Source organism: Mus caroli, chromosome 9, assembly GCF_900094665.2.
Source record: "Mus caroli chromosome 9, CAROLI_EIJ_v1.1, whole genome shotgun sequence".
NCBI classification, from domain to species: Eukaryota; Metazoa; Chordata; class Mammalia; order Rodentia; family Muridae; genus Mus; species Mus caroli.
The window spans coordinates 3,386,675-3,405,292 of record NC_034578.1 but is presented as its reverse complement, the minus strand read 5'-3'; the positions used below and the strand labels follow the sequence as shown (position 1 = coordinate 3,405,292).

General features: G+C 36.5%; 1 protein-coding gene across 3 annotated transcripts in view; it reads left to right on the top strand.

Annotated features, from left to right (window-relative positions):
- Positions 1 to 18,618, top strand: part of Dync2h1 (dynein cytoplasmic 2 heavy chain 1) — a 238,380-nt gene that overhangs the window by 49,169 nt on the left and 170,593 nt on the right. For all 3 annotated transcript variants that reach the window (XM_021171442.2, XM_029481794.1, XM_029481793.1), the window contains 13 exons: positions 479 to 598; positions 1,205 to 1,355; positions 3,500 to 3,705; positions 4,735 to 4,917; positions 5,800 to 5,982; positions 6,467 to 6,690; positions 7,373 to 7,488; positions 9,742 to 9,941; positions 10,688 to 10,952; positions 12,867 to 13,074; positions 14,749 to 14,878; positions 16,816 to 16,971; positions 18,150 to 18,409. In XM_021171442.2, the coding sequence (XP_021027101.1) occupies positions 479 to 598; positions 1,205 to 1,355; positions 3,500 to 3,705; positions 4,735 to 4,917; positions 5,800 to 5,982; positions 6,467 to 6,690; positions 7,373 to 7,488; positions 9,742 to 9,941; positions 10,688 to 10,952; positions 12,867 to 13,074; positions 14,749 to 14,878; positions 16,816 to 16,971; positions 18,150 to 18,409 (2,402 nt within the window). The remainder of the gene's footprint in view (positions 1 to 478; positions 599 to 1,204; positions 1,356 to 3,499; positions 3,706 to 4,734; positions 4,918 to 5,799; positions 5,983 to 6,466; positions 6,691 to 7,372; positions 7,489 to 9,741; positions 9,942 to 10,687; positions 10,953 to 12,866; positions 13,075 to 14,748; positions 14,879 to 16,815; positions 16,972 to 18,149; positions 18,410 to 18,618) is intronic.

The window sequence follows — 18,618 nt, the reverse complement described above, 5'->3', positions numbered from 1 at the left end:
TGTTACCTATAAGCAAGTGGGTAGATGAATGTGTAATTGAGACACTGAAACAGCATCAGCTTAAGGCCAACCTGATCCTGCCTGAAGTATTTTCATCCTGCTGAGCCAGTCCCTTCTGTGATTATACTTTTTAAATGACGATTTCCCCAGGAGACTCAGCTAACCCATGACTTTACTAGTTTACCTATTCAGTTGGATAAGAATGAAATGGTCATAGGGATTTTTATATCATACCAGTGAGGGGTCATCAGACCTGGCTCCAAGGTATGGGTGCTCACACTCAACATTGTCTCAAGAAGTAAAAAGAAACAAAACAGAAACAAAGCTGTTTTCTCAAAATTTTACCTAATAAAGAATGGGATAGCACTCAGTGCATTTGAGGGGTTCACACATCTTTTCTGCATTGAAAGACTGTGTTCAGGCATAGACTGGGTTCATTGCATGACTCCTGCATATTATTTTCTCCATTCACTTTCAGGCATGGTTGAATGATCTGGCTTTGGAAATGAAGCAAACTCTGAAACAGTTGTTGAAAGAATGTGTTACTGCTGGACGAAGTTCACAAGGTGCAATTGACCCATCTCTGTTCCCTTCCCAGGTGAGGGACAGTTTCTGGGATATAGTCAGTATGGGTCAGCTGGCTCAGATAACTGGCATCTCTGTTCTTGGTCCAGTACTTAGCAATAATATTCCTTTAAAAATCTGGGTTGTCTTCCCTCTACCCTGAAGGGAGGATGAACTGCAGTGCAGCCAGGTTATTTGTAGGCTTTATCACATCCCTAGGGAAGACAAAAAATGAGATAGAGGGAACTGGACAGAAGCTAACTTCCTGCCTCAGAGATTAGTCCATCCTCACTGAAGAGAAGAGGTGTACCCTTGCTGCCCCTACCCATCGAAATCATAGTGAAGCATGAACACAAAATGACTTAATGTCTTTAAATGTGAACTCTCTGAGCTTATCCAAGACATTCAGTGAAACCAGATACCATTTCATGTGGAAAGTCTTTTCCTTGGGTAAATTTTAGCATGTACATACACACACACACACACACACACACACACACATATAATTTATCTCTCTCACCAGCCCATGCTCTTGATTTTTATCTTGGTTTAGTATTATATGCATGTGTTTGTAGGCCAAAGAAGCATTGGCAGGACTTTTATTCTTATGAATTTTATAATTTGTCTTATTCTTTAACAGATACTGTGTTTGGCAGAGCAGATCAAGTTTACTGAAGATGTAGAAAATGCCATTAAAGACCACAGTCTTCACCAGATTGAAGCACAACTGGTGGCTAAGTTAGAGCGCTACACTAGTGTTGACACAAGCTCCGAGGACCCAGGGAACTCGGGTATGGAGTCTGTTAATGTTGTTTTTATTCTTCATGTGCCCTGTGCGTTTACCCACCCACCCACACTGCATGTAGCTTTGATGATTCAGTGAAATACAGTCTACTTGAGCCTACCTGCCTGCCTGCCTTCTTTCTTTCCTCCCTCGCTCCTTCCTCCCCTCCCTCCCTCCCTCCCTCGCTCCTTCCTCCCCTCCCTCCCTCCCTCCCTCCCTATCTTCCTTACGTTTTTACTTCCTTTATATTTTTGGTGCTCTTTTTTGTGTGTTTTTTGTTTTTTTGTTTTGAGACAGGGTTTCTTTCCTAGAACTTGCTCTATAGACCAGGATGGCATCTGCCTCCTAAGTGCTGAGATTAAAAGTGTGCCACCATGCCTGGCTTACAATTAACTTTTTATCTTATTCTCAGAATCAGTATATATTACGTGGAGTGTCAAAACCTTATCCACATAAGTTTCTTTATCCTTTGCTCAGGGTACATCTATATACTCTGACACTCCATGAGAGTATAATTTTGGGTTTTAACTCTAAAGTGTATTTTGAGGAGTTGAGAGGAAAAGTCTGACTGATTCCATGTTCCTCAATGCATACCCCCTTTCTGTGGCACTTCCCTTAGTCCTGGTATCAGGCTTCCGTTTGCTACAGTTGGTTTTCATCTTGATAACTTTTAAGTGTCTGTGTTATAGTAGGGTTGTCAGCCATTAGTGTGCATATTTCTGAAGGCGTCTCCATTTCTTCCAACACTTGGAAATATCATTATTCCACTTTGTTTTCGCTTTGTGTTTTCTGACTAGTGATAGTTTGTCTATAAACAATCTTCTTGGTTTTTCGAGACAGGGTTTCTCTGTGTAGCCCTGGCTGTCCTGGAACTCACTTTGTAGACCAGGCTGGCCTCGAACTCAGAAATCCACCTGCCTCTGCCTCCCAAGTGCTGGGATAAAAGGCGTGCACCACCACGCCAGGCTTATAATGTATATTATGTGTTAAAGCAATTGACATTTTTATAAGGGGCTTGAGTTGAGAGATAGGGTTCAAGGGGGGGTGAATCTGCAAGGAGTTGGGGGAGCAATAAGGGGGTGAATATAATCAAACATTAAATTCTCAAATTTTTAATGAAGGTAGGCTAGCAATATTTCTGGTTTGCAGTTGTCAGCTATAAAATTTGTATCTAGTTCGTGTCTTTTTTACCTCTTTGCTGACATTGTTCCATTCATTTCAGTAGTACCTGTTACCTTCTGGTGTGTGGGCTTCTGTCTAAGGCAAGGCCTTATGCAAGCAGGCTCGCCTTAAGCAGCAGACCTTAAGAGTGTAGTGTCCTCACTCCGAGCGTCAGTGGACACTGTTTGAATTGTGCTTAATGAGTCTTCCTTAGTTCTTCTTTGGTATTGGTGCCAGGCAACTGTCTCTTCTTACATAGGTTCACATGGTTCTTTGAGTGTTAAATAATTATGAACTGTATCCTGGAAATGTCTTATTTATTTATTTATTTATTTATTTATTCATTCTTCTCTCATGTATTGTATCCCAATTGTAGTTTCCCCTCACTCCACTTTTCCCAGTTCACTCTGTCCCCCAAAACCTCTTCTTTTCCCCACCTCCGCCTCTGTTTTTCTTCAGAAAATAGCAGATCTCCTAGGGATAGCAACTGAACAAGATCAAGGCTCGAGGAAGCCCCAACAAAAGGCAAAAGAGTCAGAGATCCCCTGCCCATTGCCGCCTGCTGTTAGGAGTCCCACAAAACCACCAAGCTAAACAGTTATAACATATGCAGAGGCATATCTCAGATCCATATAGCTCCCTGAATGTCAGCTCAGTCTCTTTGAGCTCCTATGATCTCTGTTGAGTTGATTTTGTGGTATCCTTAGCCTCTCTGGGTCCTGCAATCCCTGCCCCCTACCTCTTCTTTGGGGTTCCCTAAGCTTTGGCTGTGGTTCTCTGCATCTGCTCTGTCTGTTGCTGGATGAAGTATCTCTGATGCTGTATTTTATTTCTTTTGCAATTTTTCTTATTTCTTGTTGGTTTTCTGTTTTGCATGACTTGTTTTATCGCAGTGTATCTTGAAGTTGCCATTTAAAGTCTTTAACATAGCATGTGTGTGCACAAGGTACAACTCACATATTAATATTGTATCTTGTTTTTTATGTGTAGAATCAGGAATTCTGGAGCTTAAGCTGAAAGCACTAATTCTTGATATTATTCATAATATTGATATTGTGAAGCAATTAAACCAAGTTCAAGTTCATACAACTGATGACTGGGCTTGGAAGAAACAAGTGAGATTCTACATGAAGAGTGACCATACATGCTATGTTCAAATGGTGGACTCTGAACTGCAGTATACATACGAGTACCAGGTAGGACTTTTGGTAGAAGGGTTTGATTTTTCTGGATAGAAACTATCTAAAGGAAATTGCTATTGGAAAACAATTTTTTTCTGTTTTAGTTTCTTTTTTTTCTTCTGTCTTTTGTGTCAGAATTTGGAAGTTTGTTTTTGTTTTTGTTTTTGTTTTTTTTGTTTTTTTTTTAAATAAGGAAAAGAACCATTATTCTACTTACAATAATGTTGACATCACTGAATTCTCAAAAATGTATCTTTCTTATGAGGAACATTCACGCTTAATTTCATATTATTTTTAATTCAAGAGAGTTGTATATAGGCAGCTCCAGTAGAGTGGCAGAGCGTGTGCATCTTTCCCAGGCATTGTGATTGTACACTTGATCTTAGCCAAAAGGCCAAGAAGCGATGCATTGTGATTGTAAATGTGCTAGAATGTGTTTGCTCATTATTTCAGTTTGAAAGGAAAAAGATTTTCAGATAAAAGATTTAATTCATATAATTTATTACAAACATACCCAGTTATATCCTTCCTGCCTTTTATTATAATGAATCAGTCATCAGAATAATCATGTTAGGATTGCAGCTAATTGACCTTAAAGGATACAACAACACATTCTACAAATGGCTGAAGGACCTCGAGTGTGTTCTTATGTACAGTATAAAAAACTTGACAATGATTTTCTAAATTAATTATTTTAATAAGAATTTTAAAGATTATTTTTACTTGGAGGCATTAGGAAATAAATTATGTGAATTAACAATTATGAAGTAGCATTTTTCCCATGTAATATCTATTTGGGTCTGTTTGTCTTAGCATTATTTTTGTGCCCTCCTTAAGAATGAAAGGGACTGGAAACATGATCCTGGTTAAGCCTTTCAGGATATAATGAAATGTATGCTTGAAAACTACTGAAGCTTTATTTCAGGTTCTGCTTGTCAAAGTTATTTCACTAAGGGAAAATTGAAACCTGTGTGCTGTGCATGAGGCTTTTGACTTGGAGGGGGTAGAATATGAGTGCGCTAACACCATGCTTCCCTTACATAGGGTAACGCGCCCAAGCTGGTTTATACTCCACTGACAGACAAATGCTACCTAACTCTCACTCAAGCCATGAAGATGGGACTCGGAGGGAATCCCTATGGACCCGCTGGGACTGGAAAAACTGAATCAGTAAAGGCACTAGGTGGACTTCTTGGGAGACAAGTTTTAGTTTTTAACTGTGATGAGGTAAAAAAAAAAAAAAGTATGAAAACATACTGTGTCCGTTTTTTTTTCTTGTACATATACATAGGAAAGATTTTGTTTTCAAATCATTGACTAATAGTGATATCTTGCTGTCTTGTCTATGAAGACACACACTTCTAGGCCTGTGTAGTCCTCTCCCTGGTATCTCACGTCACCAGCAGCATAAGCATAACCGCCACGTTCCGTTTCAGATCATTCTAGTTACAAATCAATTAAACAAAAGTCTTGTTTGAATTGACAAGATGTCGAGAGTTTGTACACTGTATACTTTTCAAACTTAATAAGGAGAATTATTGTGAAGAAACATTTTAAAATGTGTAATGAATGTTTCTATTACACTGGAGAAAATCACTTTTAGTAATGATAATACTGAATTAGAAAGGAAAAAAAAACAAAACAAAAACAAAAAATACAAAAACAAAACCCTAAATGTATCTTAGAGCTTTTAATATTTAGTGTAGGGTTTTTATTCTGACTTTAAAATGCCTGAACTGAAGTCTTCTTTCTATTTGGTTCTGTGTTCTTTTGAGAAAGCTCCTTGAAACTGCCCTGAGTTCTGAAGTTCAGTTCTTTACCTTGCCCACCCCCACTGTCACACTTTGTTGACACAGGATTTCTCTGTGTGGCCCAGGTGGGACTGGCAGTCCCCATTATTTCCTCCTAGGCTCCAAGGGCTAGGATTACAGACATTCACCACTATTCTTGCCTACATTTTTATTTTAAAAACAAAACCAAAGCAAAACAACGGCAATGTTTGTAGGTGGATGATTATCTGTTTATCTGCACAAAGTATCAACTTATTTCTAGCACTAGAGAGTTTTATCATCTTTAATGAAAATTGTTTTTATTTTTTTATTTTTTCAGGGCATTGATGTGAAATCAATGGGACGGATATTTGTTGGGTTGGTAAAGTGTGGGGCCTGGGGCTGCTTTGATGAGTTCAATCGACTGGAAGAAGCTGTTCTGTCAGCCGTTTCCATGCAGATCCAGACCATTCAGGATGCTTTGAAGAACCACAGAACTGTATGTGAGCTGCTTGGCAAAGAGGTAGGAGACACCTCCTGTGACTGGCTTCTGGTCACTGCTGCCTCTAATCTGTGACCTGTGTGACTAGCGGCTTTATCAGGTTTCTGAACTGCCACAGCGCATAGAGAGCTTTAATGTCTGGGTGTGTGCTCAGTGCTGTCTTTGGAGCAAATGCTGCTGTTCTGCTCTGTGGATGAATAAACCAAGACTTGACAGCAAAAGTGTAGGAATCCTTGAAGTGAATTGTTTGTCTGCTTTTCAGAGGTTATCATTTTAATAGCTATTTGACACAGAGTGAGTTATTTATTCTTAAACCTGTAAACTTACGAAAAATTCAGTATAATGCAGAGAGTTACTGAGCAGTACATTATGTATTATATAAGGATATGCTTAGTATATGGAGTCTACTTTTGCTAAGATGTTGGAATTATGTGTAGAAATTGCATTGCAATAAAATTTCTCATTTTAAAGTCTTTGATGTCTATCTTCTAAATTAATATTTCAGGTAGAAATAAATGCCAATTCTGGAATTTTTATCACCATGAATCCTGCTGGAAAAGGTTACGGAGGAAGACAAAAACTTCCAGATAACCTTAAACAGCTTTTCAGACCAGTGGCGATGTCGCGTCCAGACAATGATCTCATAGCAGAAGTGATTCTATATTCAGAGGGCTTCAAAGATGCTAAAGAATTAGGCAGGAAATTGGTGGCCATTTTCAACCTGTCTAGGTGGGTCCTTCCATTTTAAATGTTCACATTTTATGTTTCCAGTGTATATTCCTTTTTTTCATATTTTTCTAGTTTATGCAATGAACTTGTTGGTCTTTTTGTTATAGTATGAATATGATGTATTTTATTTCAAATAATAATAAAAACATCTGTATTAAACTATTCTTTTTATTAGTTGTTATTAACTTGTTAATTTTTTTCATAATATTTATATTGGACTGTTGTGACTAAATAATTATTTTACCAGTTTCCCAGCTGACCACTCAGAAGCTACAGCTCCTTAGAGGGATTGTTTCATGTTTTAGTTTTAGTATTAGATTAATTTTTTGCATCCTAGACAACCTACAATTCAGATTCATATTATTTACTAGATAATAGGGAACTGGGCTAGTGTCAAAGGTGGGCTAGTAAGCTTGGTTATCAAAGAGTTTATGAATAACGGTACTAACTACTTTTCATTTAATGGCTTCATTTAGATAATGATCTGTTTATGATGAGTTTATCTTGTTTATTGTCATGCTTTCTTCAGTTGCTTTCTTGAGTGATTATTTGTGTAATTGGTTTTCTTCTTTAAATTAATGAAATTCTAGTATTAATTTCTATATCTCAATCTATATTTCTTTGGATGTGATGTTAAAAGTAATTTCTTGCAAAATTAATGTTCTCTTTATTGTTACTTCAGGGAACTTTTGACACCTCAGCAGCATTATGATTGGGGGTTGAGAGCTTTGAAGACAGTTCTGAGAGGAAGTGGGAATCTTCTGAGACAGTTGAAGAAAAATAGCACAAAACAAGATGGTATGGTTTATTATTCTAATGAAACTACCTAGTTGAAGAAATATGTTTTAATTTTGAATAGTTTGTATTACTGAAAGGGTGTAGATACAATGTAGACAACTTCAATAAACCTTGCAGACTTAGTCTATTTTTAACATCTTAGTGTGGTATGCTTGTATCAGTTAATTGAGTAATTTTGCTGTGTTTTCTTTTTAATGAAAGTTTCTATATTATTCTGATTTTTTTTTTCTACTTTTAACCTGACTGGAAAAATCAAGGGTACATTGCATATGAAGTAGTAGTGACGTGTAAAAGAATAGTCAAATCCACTTGCTTTTAGAATGAATATTCATTAGAATCACAGGCTGCGATGTATGCCTTTAGTCCAGAATTGAGGAGGCGGAAACAGGAAGACTAGGTTCTAGTCCAACCTGGGAAACATGCTGAGATCCTGCATCCACATACTGTAGGCATCTACCCTCATCATTTCTGATAACAGGTGTTCAGTGGCACTTGAGGCTTGGTTAACAGAGATATTGGAGACACATCACCGTGTTTTTCCTTCCAATAGATGGAGGCAGTATACTGTGATTAGATTAAGTTCTTAGTGAAGAGGAGGCAGAGGCAGATGCTCTGTTCATCATGTTCTGCTGCTAGGTGCATGACATGACATCACCTGGGATGTTGCTTTCTTCCCTTGGTGAAGCTGGTGCTGGCTAGTCTTCCTTCCTGTAAAACTGATTTTCCCTGATCCCTAGGTTTTGGCTAAAAACATACCACTGAGTCTATCTCACCTTCAAAGTGAGACAGCTAAGACGAAGCTCTGCCTTTCAGTCTAGACAATAGCTGCCTACATTCTTGCTGATTTTATATTTTCCCTTTCATCATTTGTGCATAACTTGAATTATTAATATCAGCATATACTCTGACCATACTTGGCAAATACAAAGCAAATGCTTTTTGTCCCATTTTATAGAAGAAATGACCCCTGTGTCCTTTTAGAAATGCTGAATTTTCCTCTTCTTCAAGTTGCTATTAAAAATTAAATAACAAAACTATCAATTACAATCTAAGGAGAAGAAAGAAAAATTCACAATAAAAAAATTGAAGCCTGTTCTGATCCAGTTCACAGAAGGTAGTAGAAGGAAAACTTCAGTCAGAAGAAAGACTGAAGATCCAAGCATAGGAAAAGGTGGACAAGAAATTCCTTGCTTGGGCTTTAAATGCTAAAGATTCACATCTTCAAAGAGAAAGTTCATTAAGCCCCACTACTGGGTTGGCAAATGGAAAGGTGGACAGCTGTTTTGTGAAAGGCTTAAGTAACTTTTCTATTTTTGACGGTTTGAATAAATATTCAAAATTGATGCTTAGGAAATAAAGATGGCTATGAATTTAGTACTTGAAATCAACTTAAGAACTATTATACTTCTTTATATCTACTTATAATTCAGTAATTTTGGAGAAATGCCAGGAAATACAACAAATATAGTGCCTTTGCCTTGCGTATTTTGATTGCTTAGTCTTGGAATTCACTTAATAAGAATCTGGTAATGATATGACCATTTGCACTTAGTCTAAGAGTGGGTTTTTGAGCTATTTAGATCAAGATGAACCACAGGTTACCATGTAAAGCAGTGGTTCTCAACCTTAATGCTACGTCTCTTTAATATAGTTCCTTATGTTGTGGTGACCCCCAACTCTAAAATGGTTTTGGTTGCTACTTCATAGCTGTGATTTTGCTACTATAATGAAAAGTAGTGTGAATATGTGCATTTTCTGATGGTCTTTGGTGATCCCTAAGGGTTGTTCAACCCCCAAAAGTATTGCAAAGGGTGAGAACTGCTTAGAGTGTTATTTTAGGAAGGAGATTCTTTTTAATAACATTGGAATTTGGAAATACTTAAACCTAGAATAGGTTTACTTGATTCCTAATTGTAACATTTGCTTCTGTGTCATGTCTTAGAGACTTAATATGTATGGAAAACTGAAATAAGAAGAGGATTATATGACATAAAAAGTAAAAGTATTGTACAAATGGAAATGATGATTTTTAGTGTGAAAATGTGGTACAGTAGGATTCAAATCCCATGGAAAGAGTTTATTTCTCAGCAATCAAAACATGCAAAAGGAAGTGTAGCAGTTATGACTTACTGTTTATAAGTGTGTCTAGCATGCTGTTTAATAAGTGGGAGTGAATAGCAAGGGTACAGCTTACTTAAAATGTTTTGTTACTCAATTGATAAAAATGATTTTAAAATGAAACTTTTTCTGTAGTTAATGAAAATCACATTGTGGTGCAAGCATTGAGACTTAATACAATGTCAAAATTCACATTTGCTGATTGCACGCGGTTTGATGCACTGATTAAAGATGTCTTTCCTGGCATTGACTTTAAAGAAGTAGAATACGATGAACTAAGTTCTGCATTAAAGCAAGTCTTTGAGGAGGCGAATTATGAAGTCATACCCAATCAGGTAACTGTCAGGGATATTTTGGAGTAGATTAATGCCTTTCCTTAGTCAATCCTTACACACAGTCATTATCAGTCATTTTTTAAGTCATTGTTGATCTGTCAACTTTACTTTTATTCTAGGACACTTCTTGGGTCTTTAGGTTCTGACTAGGGCGATTGCTGTGCTGTCCTCACTTCTGTCATTCATGTGTGTTTAATGTCACTTATGTCCTTGATTAGTATTAACTCTTCACCAGATAGTAATTGTCACAAAAGTCAGTATCTATATATGTTTTTGCTCAACATTTTATTCCTGGTGCCTGTCCACAGCATCTTATGTGTGATTAGATGGTTCATATACATTTCCGCTTATTGATTACATGTAATTTAGTTGCACCTTGATAATTTATTAGTAGGAATTCTTCTAACAGTGCTTCTTTATATGGCACAGACGATTATTTAAAAATAACATTTCCCTTTAACTTGTATTGAGAAGTAGAATATAAATTAATAACAGAGTAAAATCACATGTTTAAATGTATTAATGACTAAACAAAGCATCTATGTTTTCAACTTTATGTAAAGCAGCCTCTTTAAAAGAGAAATGCTGAGCTTAAAGATCACATTGTAACTGTGTTCTCATTTATTTAACTAGTGATCCATTTAAGGTTTTATTTTGCAGTGAGGAAATTTATATTTATAAAAGAAAGGTGTTTGCAGAATGGAAAGACTGGTGAATCACATATGAACATATATCTTTTCTCCTAGATGAAGAAGGCTCTAGAATTATATGAACAGTTGCGCCAGAGAACGGGCGTTGTTATTGTTGGTCCAAGTGGTGCTGGCAAATCTACCCTTTGGAGAATGTTAAGGGCTGCACTTTGTAAAATTGGCAAAGTAGTAAAACAGTACACTATGAATCCCAAAGCTATGCCCAGACATCAGCTACTAGGACATATTGACATGGATACAAGAGAGTGGTCAGATGGTGTTTTGACAAATAGTGCTCGCCAAGTAGTTCGTGAGCCTCAAGGTTGGTCACTATTTAATTTATTCATGTTAGAGAAAACATAGCCTGTTTATAATGTTTGCACTGAAGTGTATGTGTGACTTAAAACACTTTATAATTTTTTTAATATTTTAGTAGGTTATTATTTTTATTATTGTTTTGTTGAGACAGAGTTTTATGCTGTCATGTTATATGCATCACTCAATAGCAAATTTAATAAAATAAAAAATCAGTGTAACTTGATTAAAATATAATTCAAAACTAATTTACTGAAAGAATATAAAATCTTGGATTAATTAGTTGACATATGCCTTTTTAATATAACTGATATATTTGAATGAGTTATTTTGAAAATTGAAATGATAAAACAATTTATTTCTTGGTCTAAGTTTTCTCAATTTACTTGTGTTGTTTTGTTTTTTGGTTTTTATTTTATATTTTTGAGACAAGATCTCACTATGTAGCTTTGGCATAGAACTTGCTGTGTAGACCAGACTGGCCTTGAACTCAATGAGATCTGCCTGCCTCTGCCTCCAGACTGCACAAAAGGCCCGTGCCACTATACCTGACTTGGTTTTAAAGAGAATTTTTGACCAAAATCCCAGTAGACTACTTTGCCGAATCTTAGTTTAATGAGTAGCTTTTCAAGTAAGGCACTTCAGAAATTGATGCAATCAGAGGGCTTTTCAATGAGTTTCTTCATTTTTCTTGTAATAATACATTAAATAAAGGCCACATACTATCCTTTCCCAGACTGTTGGCAGCATTTCCCGCTTTGAGTTGTTTTTTGACAATTTGAATGACTCTGATTTGAGGAGGGACAGATGAAATGTCTTTGTTCTTGAAAAGACTGCCAGCATTGCTTATGCACAGCCTGGTTACTACTCTTCCAGTTGCAGGACAGCCTTGCAATACTAAAATCAGTGGCAGCACTCAGTCTCTTTTTCCTAATGAAAATTAGGTTCCCCATATTTTCTAACAGAGATGTTATGTACTATATACTTATATGTTCTCATGATATGCCAAACACATGGACCAGGAGATTATTTTAGGTATCTCATTGAAACAGGAATACTTATCTCACACACTACCTTTTTAAATTTTATTTTATTTTATTTTATTTATTTGATATTTTCTTCATTAACATTTCAAATGCTATCCCCTTTCTTAGTTTCCTCTCTGAAAGTCCCCTATACCCTCCCCCGCCCTTCCCAACCCACCCACTCCCACTTCCTGGCCCTGGCATTCACTTGCAATACCTCTCCTGGGCATGTACCCAGAAGATGTTCCAACTTGAAATAAGGACACATGCTCCAGTATGTTCATAGCAGCCTTATTTATAATGGCCAGAAGCTAGAAAGAACCCAGATGTCCTTCAACAGAGGAATGGATACAGAAAATGTGGTACATTTACACAGTGGAGTATGACTCAGCTATTAAAAACAATGAATTTATAAAATTCTTAGGCAAATGGATGGATCTGGAGGATATCATTCTGAGTGAGGTAACCCCATCACAAAAGAACACACATGATATGCACTCACTGATAAGTGGATATTAGCCCAGAAACTTAGAATACCCAAGATACAATTTGCAAAACACATGAAACACACTACCTTTTAAGGGACATTGTGAATTTAGTATGCATGGTTCGAGATAACTGTGATAATGCTGTGTTGGTTGTACCTTATCTTTGGGCAGTAGAAGCAGGATTCCTCACAGCTTGTCTAGCATGTATATAGCATGTAGCACTGTTTCCTATGACACTGCACCCTGCTCAACTCTGTTCGTTACATGAAGATGGAAATTACTTCTAAGTAGTGAAAGTTACTTTACTCCTTAACAGTATCTTTCCTCACAACCTGTGTGTGTGTGTGTGTGTGTGTGTGTGTGTGTGTATGCTTTTTTAAAGTCCTTATTCTTGTGTTTTGGAAATAGATGTCAGCTCATGGATAATCTGTGATGGTGACATTGACCCTGAATGGATAGAATCTCTGAATTCTGTTCTGGATGATAATCGGCTGCTCACCATGCCTAGTGGAGAAAGAATTCAGTTTGGTCCAAATGTTAACTTTGTATTTGAAACTCATGATTTAAGTTGTGCTTCACCAGCCACAATATCTAGAATGGGAATGATATTTCTTAGGTAAGCCACAGATAATTTCTATACTATATATTAGAATATTCTTTATTTTTCATTTTAGTTTCATAACTAACTTAATTCAGAATAGAATGAACAGCCTGGTGATAATACACATCATTTATTCCAGCCCTTGGGAGGTAGAACCTGGTATCCACTTGAACTCTGTGAGTTTGAGATCATCCTAGTGTACAGAGAGAGTTCTAATATACCTAGGGCTACAAAGAGAAACCTTGTCTTTAAAATGCAAAAAAAAAAAAAAAAAAAAAAGAGTTTCTATAAGTTATGTATTCATAGCGATTGTATCTATGATTAGCTTTTTTTGTTTGGATTTTAATTGATTTAGAGGTTGTTTTATTATATGTGAATTATTTTAGCAATTTGGTCATGCCTCAAAATTCTAAGTATTATTTTCTTTAAGAGAAATAGCAAGTACTTAATTTACTTTAAAAATTTAAAGTATTTTGAATTTAGAGATGTAAGCATAGTAAATAAGCATTAGGACACAGTGTTTAAATCCCAGTAGCATATCATAGTTACGTAGTTTTAAATTGTTAAGCCATTACGTCTAATTCAAGATTAGGTTCAATAGCCTAAATTTGGCATCTTACACCTTGACAACCTCTTTCCTAAGTAATTTTTTATTTTTCCAGTGAACTGAGAAAATAAAACAGCAAAAATGAGTACTAACTAGTTTTAGATTTCACATACTCAGTGTTGTGTACTGTTTTAAATGTCACATGCACTGTTACAAGTAGTAACTAGTTTTAGCTGTCACATACTTGTTCACATACCAGAACATGGACATTTGGATCAGATTTATTTTCCCAAATGAGTAATAGTTTGGCACAAATGTTTAGAATTTATCATTCATCAACCCTGTATTTCAGCACAGTTTGAGGTTGTCTTATGTTGTGGCTGATGCACTGCTGTTACCACTGGGGTTTAGAGTATGTCTTGAAATTATTTAACTGCTTATTTCACTGAAAGAATTATCAGAAGCATTTATATCAAACTAATCATGAAATTCAGTTGGTATTTGAGTTGTTTATTAAAATTTTATTTCCGGTTTATAGTTTCATGGTATTATCATGTATTTAGTGTTATAATATTGTGAGAATATTATAGCAATAAGTGAGTTTACAGGCAAATTTAAAATTTTCTATTCAGTATTTATCATGTATTTTACACTGATTTAAACATAGTAGAAAGAGTTCACAAAAGGAGTGAGACTGATGTTTATGAAGGATAAAAAGGCTCATAGCTTATAAGTAGGTGCTGTGACTATTTTGTAGAAACAGTAACATATACTACTACAGAGGATGGTAATTTGTTGGTGGCATAGGTATTGATTGTATGAGGCCTAATGAATATGTATGATTTCGTGTAAAATAAAGCTATCTGTTAAGTTTTAGGTTGCTGGGTATTCTAGCATGGACCTTTTATATTTTCTTTATTTCTCCTGATATTTGCTAATCATGTATCTGTGGAGAGACCCAGTGAAAACTTTTAAGTAGGGTCTTGAGTAGTGCTAATTTATACAGCATACACACGGAAGTCACTGAAGCCAACTCTCTGTGCTAACGGCTGACATACTTGATGGAATGGAGGTCTATAAGAACTTTAGTTGGTGTAAGTTTCTTTCCAGGTAACTTGCATGTTTGTGTTATTCTCCTATAGTGATGAAGAGACAGATCTTAACTCCCTCATCAAATCTTGGTTGAGGAATCAGCCTCTTGAATACAGAAGTAATCTTGAAAACTGGATTGGAGATTATTTTTCAAAAGCGTTACAGTGGGTTTTAAAGCAGGTGAATTGACCATATTTTATGATCAGTGAAGTGGGATGTATAAATCAAGGGGTTGTGTCTGCTTTTGCTGCCTTGTGGTAGAATTCTGGTGGGACCTGGGTATAGAGTAGACTTTGTCATTGCTGTCCCTTTCCTACCTATTTATATTACTTTTATTACTTAGTCTTATTTTTGTGTCTATAGAATCTCACTTACCTGAAAAGCTTGAATACCAGAATGCCTTTTTTCTCAGTGGAAAAACCATTTGTCTAATTGTACTGTTAATAATTATCTACATGCATATCATGTTAAACACATTATTAAGCTATTACTAGAATTTAAAAGGGACAGTAAGTTACTAATATTAATATTTGAGAATTTGCTTATGCAATAACCATAGACATCTAAATATGTGAAGTCTAAGCTAGTAAGAACACATCTTCCTAGAGAAGGGTCTATCTAGGACAGGAGAATGCACATAGACATCATGACCCTCACCAGCATTGGCAGGAATACTGCTGTCTTAGAGTAATTTACCATGAGGCATGAGTAGATGCTTAGCATGAATAGAAGATTATAGTCTGTTTCTATGCATTCATAATTTTTAAAAAATGATGTGGATTTTCTTTCATGTTATCAATTTTATGAAAAATGCAAACATATAAAAATTAAATAGCTACTATTCCTTTGATGTCAAATGACTAGGGGTCTGAAATTCATTTAGAGGTCAGTTTGTCAGTTTTTTTTCATATTGATTAGACAAAAATTGAAAATTTGCTGTAGTTTTCTATTCTTTTGTTTGCTTCTCTTCCTTTGTGAGGATAAAACCTGGTGAAATTAAGACAAGTTTTAAAATATTGCAGACTAACTAGCTTTCCCAGTCCTTAGAGAAGGAAGATTGCCCCAAGGCTGACTCAGGTGTTTCTCCTACTTGCTTCTACCCTAACACTCAACAACCATATTACTATGTTTATGTTCACCTGGAAGTTCTTTGAGGGCAGGGAGCAAGCCTGTCATGCTCCCTGGTGAATTCTAGAGCAAGTTTGTTAAGAGAAGAGAGTAAGATGGTCCTGGTGGCGAGATGCCCGCTGTCTGTGTCTGACATCTTTAGAACACCAGATCATTATCTTGTTCTAGCAGTGCTAGTCCTTGAGGTGTGCTTGCTTCCCTGATTTTGTCAGTGTTGGAATAAAGGTGTGACACTAGCAAGCATGTACTTAGTTATGAGATTCACTATGAAAGGGCAAACTGATTCAGTTGTAGAGTAGATGGAGGAGCGGTGAAGAGGAAAAAGGTCAGGTTTGTCTGTTGTAGTGTAGTAGTTGCTTCTGTGTCACTCATAAGGCAGGAAAGAGATTTGGGCTCATAGTTTCAGAACCTTTATTCTGTCACGACAGGGAAGCAGAGCAGAGCTGATGGGTCTTATGGCAGTGGTGACATTTGGCCAGGATTCCTTGCATCACTGTGCCTCGTGTTGTTGGCAAGGAAGTAGAGAAACAGGCCAGATCCAGGGGTGGCTATAAACATGAATAGGAGTCACCTCTAGTGACCAACTTCTACAACTGGATCTTGCCTGTTAAAAATTGTACCTTCATGATAGTGTCACATACTGGAGACAGGCCTCAAAACATGAAAATGTGGTGGGCATTTCAGATGCAAACCACATTAGCTCTGGTCTGAAGTTTTTCAAATATGTTTGTATCTTCTTCAGGTTGTGGAAATACATCATGTACCTACTTGACAATTCTAGCATTTATAGTTCAAAATGCATGATTACTTATAAGAATTATTTTTGTATTTTCAAAGCATATATGTAAACTGAAAACTAGCCATAATTCCTAAATGAAGGAGTAGGATGGGTGTAAAGGTTTTTGGCACTGCTCTGTGTCAGTTTGCATGGTTGGGCGTGTGCTGGTTAATACCCATCTTCCCTGCTCTGCTTCCATGTAAACCAACAGAATGACTACGTGGTGGAAACGAGTTTGGTTGGGACTGTGATGAATGGCTTGTCCCACCTCCATGGATGCAAATATCATGACCAGTTTATTATTAATCTTATACGAGGACTGGGTGGCAATCTGAATATGAAATCACGCCTGGAGTTTACCAAGGAGGTAAGGAACTTTTGTCAGGCTCTTTTTAGCCACAACCCTTAGCTTTTCTTGACCTTTAACTCTCAACACACAGTGATGTAACTTTAAGGTATGCAACTTTAAGTTATGAATTTATGCAATTTGTTAGACTTAACAGGACAGCTGTATCAATATAGGTATACATGCATGCTTGTGTGTGTGTGTGTATGTTTATGTATATAAAACTCAGAACTTCTGATATTCTTAAATTTTTATGGTGTTTTATAATAAGCTAAGGCTATATTCCATTATTTCATTTAGCTTTAATTTCATAAGAATACAGTTTTTAAATTATTCTTTAGAATAGAATTGTGTTAGCACTTAGAAGTACTGTGGTATTTCTAATTATTTCTTTAATAGAGTCAGATTATATTTGAGCCACCAGGTCAGAAAGCCAATGTCTATATCCTGAGGGGCTTTTCTCTTTCTTTTCTTCTTCGGTGTTCGGGTGTTTGCTTGCTTGTCTATGGACCAGGTGTGTGCCTGGGCCTTTGTAGGCCAGAATATAATGTTGGATTATCTGCAACTATAGTTACAGAAGATTGTGAGCCTCCATGTGGGTGCTGAGAATTGAACTTGCAGGTCCTCTGGAAGAGTAGCCAGTGCTCTTAATCTTCTCTCAGGCCCCTCCAGGAGTGCTTAACTAAGACTAAAACAGTGCTCCATTTGCTAGTTCTTAGGCCATTGTTTGTGCTTTCTCTGACCTGTTTGTTTCTCCATGGCCGCGAATTCTCTTACCTCTCACCATTACTGCTCAGCACCTTCCTGTATACTGCTCTGAAACATTCCCATGTACAAACAACTTCAATGTGGAAGAGCAGAATCATTCATGGAATGTTGTGGGTGTAACTCAAATCAGTTCCGGGAAACGTTGGAAATAAAGGGCTTTGGCATTCTTGAAGTCTGCAGTTTGAGAGAATACTTTTAAAACTTAAATATATTTTACAATTTTGTAACTTGATCTATAAATATCTACTAAGTTGGTATTTTCTTATATATTTTATTGTACTTTTGATCATATTGAGGTAAAATGCCATTTTAATTTTAAAGTTTACTTAGAAGTGAAGTATATAAACTACTTTTAAAAAGGCAATTTACTGTTGAGATACTTACTTTGATGAATATGTAAAAACACCTCATTACAGCATTTTCCTTTCAAGGTCTTTAATTGGGCACGGGAGACCCCTCCAGACTCTCACAGGCCAATGGACACCTACTATGACTGTGACCGAGGACAGTTAGCATCCTACATGCTGAAGAAGCCAGAGAACCTGACAGCTGATGATTTCAGCAATGGCCACATCCTTCCTGTCATTCAGACTCCTGATATGCAGCGAGGTTTAGATTATTTCAAACCCTGGCTAAGTTCAGATACCAAACAGCCATTTATTCTGGTGGGACCAGAAGGATGTGGCAAAGGGTAAGGAAATGCCTTCAGAATTGATTTTCTTCCTCCCCAAGGATTAGGTTCCCTTTGGTGCAAAACACTTAGATTTTTATGAAGAATACTTTCTGCTTTCACTCATGTTTAAGACAAAATGACTACAGAGAAGACTGTCATTTTTCTCTGCCAGGTTGTGTGATCTTAGAAAATATATAGAATCACAACAAAAATTGAACCTGTTATAT